The sequence below is a fragment of the Pseudopipra pipra genome, chromosome 10 (assembly GCF_036250125.1).
Source record: "Pseudopipra pipra isolate bDixPip1 chromosome 10, bDixPip1.hap1, whole genome shotgun sequence".
NCBI lineage: Eukaryota > Metazoa > Chordata > Aves > Passeriformes > Pipridae > Pseudopipra > Pseudopipra pipra.
The window spans coordinates 22,311,862-22,328,869 of NC_087558.1; the positions used below are offsets into that span (position 1 = coordinate 22,311,862).

At 43.2% G+C, this 17,008-nt stretch overlaps 1 protein-coding gene across 6 annotated transcripts in view; it reads right to left on the reverse strand.

The window, feature by feature from the left end:
• ARMC8 (armadillo repeat containing 8) overlaps window positions 1-17,008 on the reverse strand; it is a 63,216-nt gene that overhangs the window by 16,118 nt on the left and 30,090 nt on the right. For 5 of the 6 annotated variants that reach the window (XM_064666680.1, XM_064666682.1, XM_064666677.1 and 2 more), the window contains 7 exons: window positions 14,171-14,263; window positions 10,872-10,931; window positions 9,553-9,633; window positions 8,665-8,740; window positions 8,494-8,584; window positions 4,937-4,997; window positions 1,061-1,261 (listed from right to left, as the gene is read on the reverse strand). In XM_064666680.1, the coding sequence (XP_064522750.1) occupies window positions 1,061-1,261; window positions 4,937-4,997; window positions 8,494-8,584; window positions 8,665-8,740; window positions 9,553-9,633; window positions 10,872-10,931; window positions 14,171-14,263 (663 nt within the window). The remainder of the gene's footprint in view (window positions 1-1,060; window positions 1,262-4,936; window positions 4,998-8,493; window positions 8,585-8,664; window positions 8,741-9,552; window positions 9,634-10,871; window positions 10,932-14,170; window positions 14,264-17,008) is intronic. The other variant, XM_064666678.1, reaches the window with a different exon arrangement.

The following is a 17,008-nucleotide window of genomic DNA, read 5'->3' on the forward strand; positions in this document are numbered from 1 at the left end:
CAAGGTGCATCTGGGCTGTGTTCATCCAACCTCTTGCAAGTGCAGACAGCTCATAATACGAAATGCTGCCTGACATCCCCATGCTTTAACACAGCAGAGCCATCTCTGAACTTCAGATTTCCCACAACCCTGACCTAAGAACTGAAATCCATCTCTCTTCCCATGGACCACTATCTCTTAGGAAGGTTTCCTCAAGGCAAGACTTGTGAACTTACAGCATGGGGAGTCCAGACACACACAGTTCAAGTCTGGATAATGAAGGCTCCAGAGAAAGCAGTGAGTGAGTGAGACTTGGGGCCTACAAACATCAGGAATCGAGTCCTGCTAAACCCTCTGGTCACCTTTCTGTTGAGGAACTCAGACATACGGTTGTGGTAGTTTAGTCTGGGCCTTCCTTGGTGACCAGTTTGTAACCGAGGAAGTGCCCAGATTTACCTGGTATTCCCTACGATTTTTACATAAAAAGAAAGGAGGAAAGGCCTTCACCCCTCTTTCCTTCCAGCAGCTTGGAGGTGTGGGTTCCCTGCTGTTGAGTCTGTCACGTTGGGAAGTGAGGCCTGTTGAGGCCTAGTGAGGCCTGGTAAGGCCTTGCCGACCTTGGGCATCAAAGGTTGCCAGTGGTCATTCCAGCATTACTTTCTGTTGTCCCAAGGAGAGTAGTAAGATATTCTTTTGCTAATTCTTTTAGTTGCTAGATCTTGGGCTATTGATCGTGTATATTTTATTTTGGTTTTGTTCCTTTTTTTCCTTCCCTTTCCCTTTTGAAATTGTACATATATTTCAATTGTATATAAATGTAATATAAGTGTAAATATATTTATATACATTGCTTTAGCTGTCTCTCGTTTCGGTTCTCTTGGTTTTTTTTTTTCCTCTTCTCCCTTGGTTTTGGCGGGGGGGGGAGAGAGCTCTTGTGGTGAGGTTTGGAGACTTGGCAGGGAGCCAGCTTCAAACCACCTCAACGGTTTAAATAGAATATTTTTAAAAAAAATATCCTGGGCTCATTTATCATTACTGCTGGGCACTTTTCAGAGCTGCAGGAGCAGGTAAGGGCACGCACCCTCTTGATGTCGGTGATGGCGCTGACGGAGCTGGGGTACTTGAAGTAGTCGGCCAGCATGACGATGAGGTGGTCGGTGATGCTGGCGATGCGCTGCAGCTCCACGTCGGTCTCGATCAGGTAGGCCAAGGTTTCTGCCCCCTCCACCCGCTCCTCCAGCAACCTCTCCTTACTGCACATTCGAACCAAGCACGGCAGAGTCTGAAAAGTTTTAAAAACAAACAAAAAAACCCCAACCACAGTGGTTTAGTGCAGCTTTGTTCATAAAAAAACTCAAAAAAACCCAACAGCTGTCCCAGGGCAATGCTCAGCATTGTGCTTCAGAGAGAACCTTCAAACACATCACTTTGAGGGTTTTAAAGTCTCCACACACGCAGAAATTGTTCAGGCCATACCAAGTATACAGTGGACTACTTTTAAACACCTTCTCACGCAGCCAAAATGATGCAAAGTTTAGAAGGGACCATGGACAAAGTTTTGAAAAGCTTAAAAAAAAAATCCTCTCAAAAGTTGGTATTTGCAGGTTTGTTCTTACTACACACAGGAACCAGAAGTATCCAAGCTGTACTTGATCCCTCCTGCCCTTCTGTGATCCACGATTAACTAAGGACAACATGGTCAGAAATAATCTCAGGTTCCTCTCACACACACTGGCTGCCTGGAGCAGCAAGGAAGGGAGGAATTCTCCTAAGCAGCATATTTGGTCACCCAGAAATGAAGCCCACCTGGAATCCAGGTCCACTCTGCCTTACTCTGATGTACCCCCTACCTTGGTTACACTCACACAGCAAGATTTTTGTCACACCTTCTCTACTCTGAGCATTAAAAACAATCAGGTCTTTCTTTACCTAAAGCTCAATGAAAAGCACTTAACTGTGGAAAAAGCAATTCTCCAAGGGTTGGGACTCTGTTCACTCAAGCCTCACCAAAACAAGTATGAAAGTGGATGAGGAATAACACCAAGATTTGTGCCTGTGTAACTCCACCGACTTCAACAGAATGACTCCAGTAAATGTTTCCCAGAGTTATGTTTCTGGGGACCTGAAATACCATTTATCCATTGATTGTTCAAATGATCAAATGGATAAATATTTTTCTCTCCACTGCAGTGGTAAGGAAGCAGAGTTACAGGACTCCTCTACATTTATGAGAACGACAGATGCTCCCAGCAGGATTACCCCTGGAGCTGTGAATCCTGCAGCTAATCCAGTGAGCCAAAGCACCTCCTCTCTGCACACCTGGCCCTTAAGGCATCAGGTAAGACTGAACATAAGCTCTCAAAAAACTACATTCATGTTGAGTGAGAAAGAAAAGAAGTGGAATTCCAAGTCTAAATTACGAAGACAATGTACTTCCTAAATCCTTCCAAGGTCAAATGGCCTGAAAGGAGCTATTTCTTGGAATTCAGGGCTGGGTGTTGTTAAGTCACTGGCTGCATGCACCCAAGAAACACAAATCTCATGGTTTTCAACACTTAGCAATTCCATCTGTTTGAAATGAAACAAAATGAAGAATTCCGACATTTTAACTGTTCCATTGGACCCAAAGGTCAGTACAATGTAATCCATGCACAGGACTGTGCAGAGGTGTAAGATGAAGAGGCACAAAGCACACCAGATCTGTGCCAGCAGATAAAAGTCTGGAGATGGGCTGTAAGGTGGAATATCTAATTCCCAGGGTATTGCTGGGATGTGTCAGTGTTATCTGGACAGTTACTTTCATTATCAGGATTCCAGAGAAATAATTTCCCTTCCAATCAAACCCATTATTTACCAGCCTCCTCTGCCTTCTCCCCATCCCAAAGTGATTTTATTTTTCCACATTCCAGGCTAACCCACTACTCAAATTGGGCAATGAAGATAACTTAAAACCATTTTGGGAACACACATCCCTGAGTGGCCTCCAAATGCAGAAAGTTTGATAGCAAAGGGTCAGTAATTCCTGAATACCAAAGGGGTCATTGCCTTTAGCTCCCCAGAGGGGATTTGTGACTGGGTGAACCACAGAGACACTGTGTTGGAACTACAAGCTCCTGGAGAAGAAATCCCTGGGGCTGTTTGAACAAGGCAAAGTTCCGTGCCTTCCTTCTCTCCTCATTCTTTCATTTCCTCCCAAGTAATACAATAAATGTAATTCCACAGCCTAAAACATTTACTTGTGCTGAAGCAGCTTCCATGAGGAAAAAAAGTGCTGCTGTTGCTGTGAGCTGAGAAGCAAATCCATTCCCAATGGTTTGAAAGGAGGGTGGTTATCCACAGCCAGCTCCACAGGGACAGTGTCCAGCCAGCTCTCAGCAATCACCTGCCACTGCTGACAGCAGCAATCCCTGCTCCCTCTGCCCAGAGAGGACAGTTCTGGAACACACACGGCCTCACCAGGACATGGCCTGGGGGGCAGCAGACAGGGGGGATTTATCAGGGGAAGATAAATAGATAAATCTTCTCTTTACCAGAGAAGAACGAGGTTTGCAGAGAGATAGGTTGGGTGAATGGAATGTAGCCCTCAGTTTGCAGGTCTTGTAAGGAGAGAGAAGAGAGAGCAGGGAATTGGAGCATCCACTTGGAACAAAGCTAAGGAGGAGGGAATGAGAGAGAAGGATGCAGCTTGTGCAGAACAGATGCCACTATCCACCCTGGAATGGACTGTACTTTGGATTTCCTTGCACAAAAAGGGAGGAGGGTTGGGCCTTTGTCTCAGCTAACACATGGATTTTTCACCCAGAATGATGGATACCAAAATCCCACTCCCAAAACCTATTGTCCTGGATACTGAAAGGCAGAACTGTGCTTTCTTGGTGTGGTACCTCACACACAACCTGTTCCTTCCCCTCCATCACCCAAGAGCAGCACTAAGGAGCAGCTCCTGGCACTCTGGAGACAGTTCTCCAGGTTAAAATGCAGGCTTGCAGGAGCTGGTGTGGGTTTGCAGCAGAGCCTCAGCAGTGGCCCTTGGTGGGGAGGGTTTGCTGTGTAAGGGCTCTGCAGGGACAGGGACAGAGCACAGCACACACCTGGCAGCTCCCTGTTCCCTGAACACCATGGACAGGCCTTCCCAGCCCTTTTCTTTTTGCAGCACTACCCCAAAACTCCCATATCTCATGGAAAAGCAAGCACTGTTGGCATTACCTGATCCCTGGCTGATACACTTGCACATGAACAGCTTTTTTATTCCTTTTTCTTCCTACCTATAGAAGTGTGACTATTAAGAAAGAGATTACAATCCTATGGTATTTAATGAAGTTTCCTTTACTGGACGCCCTTATAATGGCACACTCAGTATAAAAATCAAAGCCAATATTTCAGCATGAGGTGTTTTTTTTAATAACAAATTTCCCCGGCCAAAGCAAGAGGAAGATAAATATACACAAAAATTGCTCATGACAGGCTCCACATATACACTGTGCAAGTATTCTGACTTCAGCCCTGTGAAACAAGCTGCTGAAAGACAAATCAGTGCCCTGGTCATCTACAGAGACCAGGTTAACAATGCTGTTTCCATGGTACTTATAATGGTTACTGAAATTTTTACAAATCTCAAATGGATGTGAATCAAACTCTGGGATATTTATTTCTGGATACTGACCTTCTAGTATGATTCTTTACTTAAAGCTTCTTAAAAAAGTCATGCCACCATAAATGCTTAAAGACACAAAGGGAAAGCAGGGAACTATTTTTTTTTAAATTGAAGTCAAGAGAACTCGGTGCTTTGGAATCTTTGGTGCAACAGATTTTGTGCCAGTTTTTACATGAGACAAATAAAACCAGGATAGACCTACATGAGAATTAAACAGAAAACTGTTTAACTAACTGTCATGGTTAGCACAAAAAGGAGTGGTTTTGAATATTGAAGAGGTGGTTTAAGCAGGACACAGCTCACCTTGAGGACGATGCAGGGATCGTCTGTCCGTATTGCTCCAGCTCTGCACATGGAAGTAAGGCTGCAACAACAACACAACACAGTCACCCAGCAGGGCCTTGGAGGCAACAACACCACAACAGTCACCCACCAGGGCCTTGGAGGCAAAAACACCACAACCCAGTCACCCACCAGGGCCTTGGAGGCACTGGAGATGTTCTACAACAACCTCCTGTACTAATGGAATGTCCTCCCCTTTGTCCTACCAATGGTTTAAATCCATCAGTGCTTACTAGACTTGGGCACACAAACTACTGCAGGGGAACTTTTAGGCAGATTTGTGGTGCAGGACACCTTGCTGGAGCACTGGTCAGTACAAACAGCACACACTGGTCACAAAGGGGCAAAGCAACGGCTCTGATTGGCACACAAACCTCTTTTACCAGCTAAAAACCCCCAAATTAACAACTTGCATTATGGTAAAGGAGGAATATACCCACACTCTCCTTTGTTTAAAGTACCTGCCCATGCTGTGTGAGCAATGAGGAGAGATCCAGCACAGGGCTGGTGGGGTCTGACAGCTCAGGCAGAAACCACTCAGGCTCTGCACCAGTCCAGGAGATGTGGGATCATTGGGATGTCTGTCTGCAGCAATCAGCACATCCTCACTAATGACAGCCCAGCTAAGGCTCTGAGACTGAACCAAGCCAGCATTTGTTCTTTATCAGACAACAACTCAGAGTGGACATGAGAAGCCCAAGGCCTCAAACTGCAGTGCTGACACACAGACAAATGCTCAGTGGCCCTGGTAATGTACCTGTGAATGGGCCCCAAGCTACCACAAAGTCCTTCACCCACCACTACAAGTGTTTTACCTTGAGGTGGTTTAGTTTTTCCCTGCCCTGCTCCAAGGCAGTGGATACAGCTGCAGGGGAACTGCTCTGCACCAAGGATCTTTTGGTTTAGCTTCTGAACTCACCATTGGAACTGCCTTCTATCCTGCCACAGTGCAGGTTAAAGAATACAAGTGTATTGCAGTACAGTGACTTAAAACAAACACATTTTGACCCTCAAGTGGGCAAGTGGAAATTGTACAGAGGGTCAATCAGAATTGCTCAGTTAAGGAGCAGCAATATCCTCACATCCTGTAACCACACCGTGTTTCACCACATTCCTGAGCTCCTCCCAAGGGCCCAGAGTGGGTGCTTTCATCTCTTAGAGGGCAACATCACTGATCCTGTTCCAAACACAGCCACAGCTAAAAATCCCACCATCAGAAATCTCTTTATATACTGTTTCTCAGAAGATAAGAGATAACACTTCACTGTTGGCACAGAGCTCATTTAAAAACTTTTACTGCCCAAGCCTTGAGCTGACAGCAGGAAACTCTCATTTTCACACCTGAACAATCTCACAGCTGCCATTTAGTCCAGTGAGACCCCATTTGCCAGGCAAAGTAGCTCTATTTCAAACATGAAAGAAAGTAATTTTTTCACTGCAGGTAAAATAGATTTGGCTTAGCTGGGGGCAGTTCTGGTGGGTTTAGCAGAAAAGGTTACTGCTCCACCTGCAGCTGCAAAGCCCTTTCCCAAGAGGCTTCCTGCCCCTCCCTCTGTGCCAACACTGCTGCTCAAGTGAAGGATCCATTTCAATCAAGTCCTCCAGGTCTACTTCAATTGTAGGGGAAAAAAAAAGGGAACTTCCTAAGGTAGCCTTGTATGCCAGTGTGGATTCAAACAGAAATTTCTAAGGGAAAGTTCCAAAATGCAGGGAAAAACCCTTCTAGATCTGTATTTCAAGAACTCCAGTAATAAAGCAAAGAGGAACTGCAGATTAATTAACCGAAGCTGGCAGGGCAGGAGTGAAATCAGGTTTAGAAGCAGAAAAAGATGACCTGTGACATATCCACCTACTACTCACATTAGAAAAAAAGAAGAGGTAGTCTGACTTGGAGGGAATCAAGCAGGGAATGCACTTATAGAAGAAAAGCCAATAAGTCTTTGCAACTGCCAGGACTGTCATGAAACAGAGGCTTTGGAGCCCTAAATAGGATGACTGCTCATGGACTAATTAGAAACCCCATCTGAAACTCAGGATACTGGTTTGTCTTCCATTTTCCTGTAACTTTCTTTTTGCCTTACACCACATCATTTTGTTCCATGTTTTGAAAGGTCCACCTCAGCCAAAGCTCTGCAGAGCAACAGCAGAAGATGGGGTGTCCACCCAACTCCTGCCAATCTGAAGCAGGTCAGCAAAAACCAACAGATCTGGGAGTGCCCGTCCCAAAACAAGGACAGCCCAGAGGCAGACAATTCACTGAACTCCAACTTGCCTCCCTGACTTACCAACTGCTTTATATCTTGAGATTAGTACAAAAAATTAACTTTCAAAGCATCATTCCCTATGTATTTTCTGACTTCTCAAAGAAACCCATAAATCAGTCAGAACTGACACTGCTATAGTGTTAATTAATTTAACTTGCCTTCTTCACTAAGAACTGCTTAACAAAACCAGTAAAACCAGGCCCCAAGACAGACCTCCCACACGGAGGGGGATTACCTAAGAAACCCCTCCACACCTACCCATCTTCATAACTGCTTTTAGAAATGAGTTAGGTCATCATAACCTGGCAATATGACTCAAGAGGCCATCCTGCCTACCCCACCTGCTCCTCACCCAGAATCCTGCACTGAGGCAAGTGTCCATGAAATGAGTTGGTGAACTCAGAGAACTCACTGTTACTGGTCAAAAAAAGCCATCAAAAACTAAAAGACTAATCAAACAATACAACAGTGACCAAACTCTTGAGTTAAACTTCATTTTAGTCACTTACAGCGATGGGCAATTTTCTCTCTTTAACCCCCTGAAGTGATTTGTTCCATTATTATCAACACAAGAAAAGGAAAACGGTCTTAAAGGGAGTCAATTCCCAGCTCATGAAGGGCTGCTGTTATGGAACTTGGGCATGTTTTGTCACAGGGTAGAGAGTCATTATGAGTATGAACACACTGAGGTGCCCACACCAGCAGGGAAAGTCTGATTTGAACCATGAAATTAATTAATAACATTAATTCTGCTCTATGAGCACAAGAAGCCTGAAGAATAATCTACCTTAATTAAAACAGTTGGGAAGGGGGTCTAACCCTGTGCACTAAGGTGATGAGGGAGCAGTCCAACACAACACAGTGAGCAGAGTGCTCTGAGCAGGGGTTCAAGGAGGATGGTACCAGATATTTCAGTGTTGTGCTCTGCAAGGACATAGGATTGACCACAGCCTATTCAAAGCAAAGCATCACAAACCCCAAGCTACTGGTGAAAATCCACGTGGCTGAACACACATTGCTCACAGAACTGCTGCCCAGCAACATTTTCCCTTGTTTATGCACAGCAAAGAGTGAAAGTTATGTTATAAAATAAGGTGAGAAGCACTTCTTCAAGGGCTTAGATAATGCAAACAGCATCTATAATCATTGCTAAGATTTTACAGCACACATTACTCTGGAAGCAGCAAGGAGGGAGCAGTTAAGCAGTGAGATTACCCTCCATGCTATTTGACTCTCATTCCTGCAGACAATTACCATTTGGCTGACGTGAGCTGCATTTCAATGGGCTTGTCCCTTTGTAACATCTTCACAAAAATCTGTGGTAACAATTCTCCATCCACTGACACTGCAATGAAAGAGAACCCAAAGTCATTCTGATTCAGCCAGTCAATAAAGGGAGTGTCAAAGCAGCAGCATCCCACTCACCATTTACCAGAGTCATGGAGACCTGGGGGTTCTCAAAGGCCAGAACTGAGAAGCATTTCAGTGCCTGCATTCGGACCTGGGTGCAAACAGAAGAAAGGAAACAGAAGTGCCAACTGCAGAGCACAACAGTCAGCACTGCTGGACAGGCTGGGAGGAAACAACGCTGGACAGTCAGCAAGACACCAGGATGGTGAATGAATCCAAGGCAGATGGAAACATCCAACTCACACCTTGACTTCCTGCTATCTCCCTGTTGGAATTATCCTTTTATAGGGGATGTCGTGAACTATTTGTGAAGAAAACCAGCGAGGATAAAACTTGGGAACTGAACAGGAAATACTGGTCTTACCTGGGATGCCTCACAAAGCAAAAAACAACAGAGGAGTGGAAGTATATCACAGTAGTACTTTTCCTTCCCAGGACTCCCAAGTATGTCAGAGAACCAAAAATATGTGTCCTTAAGATTTACAGTTCAGAAGCCTTTAGAGGTCAGCTCAGTAAAATGTCTAAAGAGAACCATCTGGTTGAAGTGATTCTAAAGTAATGTTAAAATAAATATACCCCATGAGTTTACTGAGTTTACACAGACTCAGGTATCACTTGTGTGACAAGGACTGACAGATTTCTTCATGCTGGATCTTCCTCCTTCAGTCCAAAATCATGTCTTGGTTTAACTGAATAACCTATTTTATGGTTGTCTAGTTTTTTGACACAGGGAAGATGGACCATGATCATCTTCCCAGTTGTAAAACCAACTGTTATTCCAAAAAATGCACATTATCCCTGTTTATAACTTTAATTCATTGGCATAGAGAGAATTTTTATAATCTTCATTTGGATTTTTCTCATAAATATATGTTAAAACACAGAACACTTTTAATGTCTTACTTTGTAGGAGGCAGAGACCAAGAGATGTGCAATACTCTGAACAGCTCCATGGTTAAATAAGATTGTCTGGTGATCTGGACCCTTCAAAGGAAAACATAACACCATTAAATTCTTTAAAAGAATGTGTAAAAGGTTTCCATTATCTGCAATTCATTGTCAAGTATTTAAGACACATTGAAGAAGTTTAAGAGAGATTTACTAACATTTACTTTGTAATCAGCTGGCATAACATTTTTTAAATAAACAAGTCCAACACTTATTTTTATAGCATTTGTCCTTTTTTTTTTGATAATCATTTCCACTCTTTCCTTCAATAGGCAATGCCATTAATTCTCACAAATGAAGAGACATGGATAGAGCACTTCTGTTTCTACTCTTTCTCTTGGAAACAATTGGAAATTCCTGATTTTCTGTACAAATCACATAAAAGATCCCCAGTCACTAATGTTTTCTTCACTGTTAATATTAAGCATTTTCAAAATTCTAACTTCAGAAGGGAGGGGATTTCATCTGAAATGGGTTCCAGAAAGAGAGTGACAGTGCTCTGAGGACAGATTCACATGTTCCTCCAATTTATTATTCTTATTTTAGTGTCAAACACATTTAGCCATAAATCCAGCCAGCCATGACCTGTTTACTGACCTCATATTCTAAGCTGGCAATGGCTGATACACCAATATTTTTTCCAAAGAGCATTTGGAATTACACCCAAATCCTGGATCTTGCAGGAGGAAGGTCTCAGAACTGCTGCAGTCTGAGAAGGCTCAGTAAGGTTGAACAAAGGCTCAGTGAGGTGCAATCTCAGTGCCTGCAGCCCTCAGCAGTGTCTGGGCAAAGCTGACCTGGGACCTGCAAACCTCTCTTCTGAAGGGGGTTCATGACTCTGGGCAGCTCTGCATGAAGCACAGGCTGTGCACAGTTAAACTCAGCTTTTAGGGTGGCCCAGCTTTTCTCAGCCCTTCATGCACTGCCTTGACTAATCTGCAAGGGAAGAAAGTCTCTTCACTCCTTAATCTCCTGTGCAAACCCAGCTGAGTTTATGGCACTTCTACACACCCTGAGAGGCATCAGAGACACTTTATTCTCACATTTGAGATGCAGCTGAAATCAGATTCCTCTTATAATCAAAAGAACATTTTTAGAGTACCTCTTACCTCTAAGAAAAAAGCATAAAATTTACTTTTTATGCTACTTTTTACGTTACTTTTAGATGTAACATATCTGGTGCTTTAAGAGATGCTTCAGCTGCTACTGCCACCAAGAGCTTTCTACCAAAAAATGCAATTCAAACACAGGGTTGAAGGAGGAAAACCACTTACATTGGCACACAGAAGTGGCTGAGGCAATGATTTAAAGCCGCAGCTATGCCAGTGTTGGAGCTGAAGAACAGATATTAAAATATGTGAAAAAAAATGAATGAAATTCAAGTAAAAGAAATCATATTGCCCCAGATTTAGTAATTCACAAGCATCAGTGATTCTTCCATGAGATGCAGGCGGTGGGTTCTGTGCAAACAGGCCAAAGGCCCATCCAGAGGTGACACCTGGGTGTGTCTGAGCTGCACAAGGGGATGGACATGAACTATCTCCTCTGGACAGGCTGTGTTTGCACACACCAGTCAGTGTCAGGGTGAACACCAACCCAGAAACAGGGACAGCTGCAAAGACACAGGTGAAAACTGGAGAATGAAATCTCATTCCATAATAAAATGTAAAAAACAGGTACCTAAATGCAGTTGCACCTTGGATCAGGGATCCAGCACAGGTCTAAGGTCACACAAGAGAAGGGGCCTGGGAGGAAGCTGCCCTGATTACAGGCTTTATCCTGCACCCTTCCCAGTCACAGCATTTTAATTTTCAGCTGGCAGTGAAATTAGGCAGAGATGTCACCACTTTCAAATCTAAGTTCCACAAGTATTTTTTTCAAATTATTTATACAACCCTGTGTTTCCAAACACACACCTTCTCTTCTTAAACTGATCATTAAAATAGCAAGGTTTACTTACTCCCACTTGCTCTGAAAACAAATGAAGTGAGACAGATTCTTGCAAAGTAAATTTTGACTTGCATTTTCACAGACCATGTACATCAGCCTGATCACAGTTTACCTATTTGCTTCTCTGTTGATAGAACCCTGGCTCTGGATGTTAAGAACTGCATCTGCTCCCCTGTAAATCAACCCTTTCCCTTGCTCAGGATGGCTCTTCTCCAGGGTCAGTGCTTCCCACCTGCTAATTTTAACTCCAACAGTGCAGGGAGGAGCAGTCAGAGTAAAAGCAGAAACCAGCAGCAACATGCCAGGAACCCAAATTACGGATTTCCCAGCTCAAGAGAACTGGTCTGAGCTTTTCCAGGTGAGTAAGACAGAAATCTGAGAAGCAAAACAAACAAGATACTGGCAAGGAAGAGAAAAAAAAATGGATGCACCAAGTGTGAGCAGAGAACAGGATGCAGGAACAAGGGGTAGGAGCTGTGATATGTCACTATGAGTTCAATTAACAAAACTACTACAATGAGGAAAGAGAGACATAAAAGCATCAATACCTTCTACAACCTACACTAAGCCTTACTTAAGTATTTGTATAGGAACTTATTGTTTCAGGTAAAAAACATGAGAAAGGTTCTCTCACTCAGGGGGAAATAAAGGTTCCCTCACTCACTCCCCTTTGGGGGAAGGTGAAATCTTCATTTCAAATGCAGTAAATACAGAAACTTTCAGTATTTAATCATTTTTCAGTTATCAGAATGTACTTTGCCTGTCCATGTAAGTCAGAAAGTGCCCTGCAAATTCTGCTTCACTGTATGAGAAGTACTTTGTTCTGTCTGAAAATACAGTAACTGACCTTATAATCTGGAAACCCAAAAAACAAACATAAAAGAAGGGGGCATTTTAGATTTTTATTTAACAGCTGCATTTGCCTGGGCAAGAGAGAAAGGAGTTCTTGATCAATTTGTGATGACCCGTTTACTCAACCTCAAATATTTTTCTTTGTTAGGCAGCTGTTTATTATTCTGTAAATGCAACTATTTCCTAACACTCCTTCCCCCCACCCCACCTTTCTTGTGCAGTCATGTTTCTCTCTGCTCACACAACCATCAGTTTCTTTCCAAAAACTTCGTTTTTTCCAAAGATTCACTGTAAAATTTGTTAGAGAGGGGTCTGGGGGAGGCAGAGCAAGTTCAGGAGCCCCTCCCTGCCCTGCTCTGTTAACCATGTATTTGCTGTGCAAGTCACTACCAGGACTTAATGGAGCTGCAAGGAAATAACTCATTTGAGAAAAGATGACAATAAGTGTTTTCCTGTTGGATGAATTACTCAGCAGTTCCCTCACAGCCAACAGGGTTTATATTGCCACAGAGCCAACCCTGAGTGTATAAACTCCTCTGCCACCCTATAATTAGTCTTGGGTTATTTCTCTTGGAAGCCCACATGGCCTGGTTTTTCACCTCCTCAAACTCCTCAGCCTATTAAGGAGACTTTCAAGGGCCACTTAAACAAGAGATGCCTCACTGGTGTGTTTTTCTTTTTAAAATACCAATTTTTTTCCCCAGTATTATCCCAATATATACATCTGAACTTCCACAGTCCAGTGTAGGATTTTGCCTTAATGTTTTCTTTAAACAATTCTATTAATATCAGCAGCTGAGTTATACCTTTGTATCACACTAACTCAGTTTTCAGTCCTCATTTTCACTTAATAAAAGGAATGCAATGGGATGAGTGAACATAAATAACAGTCAAGGAAGAGGAAAATAGAGATTTAACAAAGGAATAATCCAGAGTTCCAGAGGACTCATTGCAAGTGATAAGGTAGAAAGATATTTTTCAAGGTAAATACTTAAAAATTCATAAACTTGGGAACTTTCTCATTTGTTAGTCTGGGAGATAAATACAATTTATGATCCTCTAGTTTTAAACTGTTTCTAAGGGGAAAAGATGCTGTAAAAATCTTCTTTGCTACACTAAATTATTTTGATATTTTGTTGTATAACCCACTGGTACAGTAACTACCAAAAAACTGCAACAATAATACAAAAATGAGTGTTGTGTGGAAACTTGGGAGTGAGGGGAGGGAAAGACAAAACCCCGTGTTTGGGGTGGGGTTGCTGCTGGTTTAAAATTAGTTTTCCCCTATGAAGAGAATTGCATTACACAGCAGGAATGAACATGTACCTGGATAAACCTGTAAGTGACAGAGCTCAGCTCAGAGCATTTCCCTTCCTCTCAACCTACAGCATCTCTCAGAAAACACTCCCTGGGTTTGGAACAGCTCCTGAAAGCAGCTGCAGGACCTCCACAGAAGCTGCTCACAGTCTTGAGGCTTCTGAGGAAAAATAAAAGTCTTCCAAGATTTATCCTGCTAATAGTGAGCACTGATATTTGCCCAGACTGCTGGCTGGGTTTAGTAGTCAAAGCCTACAAAACCCCCCCTTTTTTCCTGTTTTCTTGTACTGTAGAGAAGCCCACACCGACCCCAATAAATGTGCAGCAAATCCAGAACTGTAACACTTCAGTCATTGCTGTCCCAGCGTTCCTGCCACAGAAGGCAGCACATGCACAGGTTTTTATAGGCCAGAACACAGGAGTTTGCACAAAGAACACGTGTTCTCTTCCTTACTTTGCAGCAGTGTGAGAAGATCTGACATATGTACTCTTGTGTGTATCGAGACCTACTGAGCAGTGCCATGAGGTGGGAGATCACTGTAGCATCCTGCAAACAAGGGAGAGGGAAAAAGGATTAACACTGGATGTCAGCACACTCTCTTCAGTTTGTTACTTCAACAGCACTCCAGATTCTGCACTCAGTGTCCCTCCCTTCACTGAAACTTCTGTGGACACACAACAAGACCAATAAAGTAGTTCAGGAGAGACCTGAAGGCACAAGTAACAGTTCTGAGCTAAATCCTCACGGAAAAAATAAAAGGTCAATGCAAGTTAGGTATGAAACTTCTGTGATTTGTGTCCAGAATCCTTGTGACAAAACAATGAAAGAAGCAGGGCAAGCACAGCAACTGCAAATGTGGGCACTGAAAGCATCACTGCAGGAGCTGGCTGAGCACTGTCCTGCCACAAGTGGGACTCACCTCTTCAGTGCAGCTCCCAGGAGAAGGGAGCAGGGAGGGAACAAGGTGCCAGGTTGGACAATGCACAGTGCCCTGGAACCCTGTGGCACTCGCTCTGTAACCAATTCCTGGGGGCAAGAACATCCTTTGTCTTTCAAACCCACTACAGACACTGTTGGTGAGTGTGACACCAATGACAGAGAATCCAAATCAATCAGCAAAAGAAAACCATTAGACTCAAGTTGAAGGCTCCCTGCCCGTGCAGGGGGTTGGAACTGGATGATCTTTAAGGTCTTTCCAACCTAAACCATTCCACAGTTCTGTGGTAAGTTCTCCTCTGCAAACACATCCAGTTACTCAAGCTCTGTGGGAAGTCATAAAACTTTAACGTTTTAGAGCTTTCAGTTACTTTTACCAGCACATTTTAGTGTCACAAACTGTGGTGATATTGAAAGACACAATGGTCATATCAGTTTGGAAAGTGGTAAACTAAATTACTTCCATGAGATACAGGGAGTTGAACAGAGGGAAGGATTGAATGAGCCTTCCTTCCCAAAAAACATGTGCTATATTGGCCCTACACACTTAAGTCAGACTCTGCTTCACCTGCAGAATGATGAATAACAGCCTTCTGATCAGGGAGAGGGAGATTAAGAGATTAAAATCAAAGCAAAACCTTCATCCTCAGCTCCTTTGCCAGCAATGAAAGCAGCACCAGCCTGACTGGAGCTCTGAAGGACTGGAGCTTCAGACACAGCTGCTTAGGAGGAGTTTTATTTCCCAATTACCTGAGAAATTTCCAGCCACACTTTTTAATACTATCAAAATAAACATCTGTAAGTTTCCCCACTTGCACAGATATTTGAGATTAGGCAAAGATTTGCAGTGTTTATTTTTTATTTTTAATATTTAATATTTATGTATACATACAATTATCGTACTTGTTTTAGGAAGCTTTGCTGCCAACAATCCAGCCTTCTCATTCTCAACGGAAAACAACAGGGCAGCAGAGCCAAGAGACACACTGAGAATAAAACCAGTTTGTTTCTACTGCTGGTTCCTCAATAACTGCAAAGGATCAAGTGTGCAACAGCCTCACTTCCCATTCCACATCCTACAGAGAGAAAGTTACTTCCCAAAACCTTCCTCCCAGGTACACCAGCCATACACCCCTGCCCATCTCATGCACAGGAAGGGCAAGGGACAAACTATTTTTGGCAATGTTCTTGGGCTCTGCCAAGAGCAGCTCCTTTTCCCATGGCACACTGACACACACAGCATTTCCTGCCAACTCCACAACCCAAAGGCCAGCAAGGGACTGCTTTGGTGGCCACCAAATCCACAAGCATCCTGTAACAGCAGTGATGGTCAGGGCCACAAGGAAGTGTGTCCTGACCTTCTCTGGCAGAGGTGACCCTGCAGGGGGCTGTGAAATCAGTGGGGACTGGGCACAAGCCAAGCAGAGCAGCAATTTCCACAAGAAAGCAAACAGAAGCAGTCAACAGGCCAACCTTGCTCTCAAGAAACCATCTCACAAAGCACAGCAGGTCCCCAAAACTTCCCAAGTGTCTCCTTGTTTGAGACAAAGTCAAACAAACTGACACCATGCTCAGGATTCCTCTGTGGTTCCACACACTTGACCCATTAAAACAGATTTTTTCCTTTTCTGTAAACCTTCAGGAGATTCTAGATAGGAATTCACAGGTGTCAACATCCACTGAGGTTCTTGGGGAGAAAAGCAAAGCCAGAGGAGTAGCACTAATTTATTTACTGGGTCAAGGGTGACTGCAGTGGTCCTGTAGAAGGCTTTAGGACTTGCCCTCTTTCCCTTAAGCTGTTAGAAAGGCTTTGTATCTCATCTGTAAACCTGAACCCGTGGAACTGCTTATGAAAATCAGATTTCAGTCAAAATACATAAGAAAAAAAATTTAGATTACTCTTTATTAACTAAGAAAGTATCTGAAATATATAAAGAGTGCAAGAAGGCAAGCCAGGAGCCCCTGAAAATCAGCTGAAGCAGAGAAGTGGAGAAGATCTCTGATGCTTTCACAGCTTCTACTGGAAAATACCTTCCCATATCCTAGTTTTTGTTTCCCAGACTACTAAAAATACATTGCTTTCCTTTTTGAATACAATAATTATTCAGTTAAGCTCTTGCAAAGCTGCAAGAGTGCTTGTGAGAAAACTGTTAATTTTGCTCCTTGATTTTGCTAAAATACATCCAACTTCTATAACTATATCAGTATGTCTATCAGAAAAGAATTTAGAAAGAGTAAAGGGATGCGTGGACATTACTGACTTCAACTAAATATGAATTGTGATTCTGTGTCAATATGAGGCTACATAATTCCACTTTTATTCATATTAATACCTAAGTACAAAGGACATGCCTG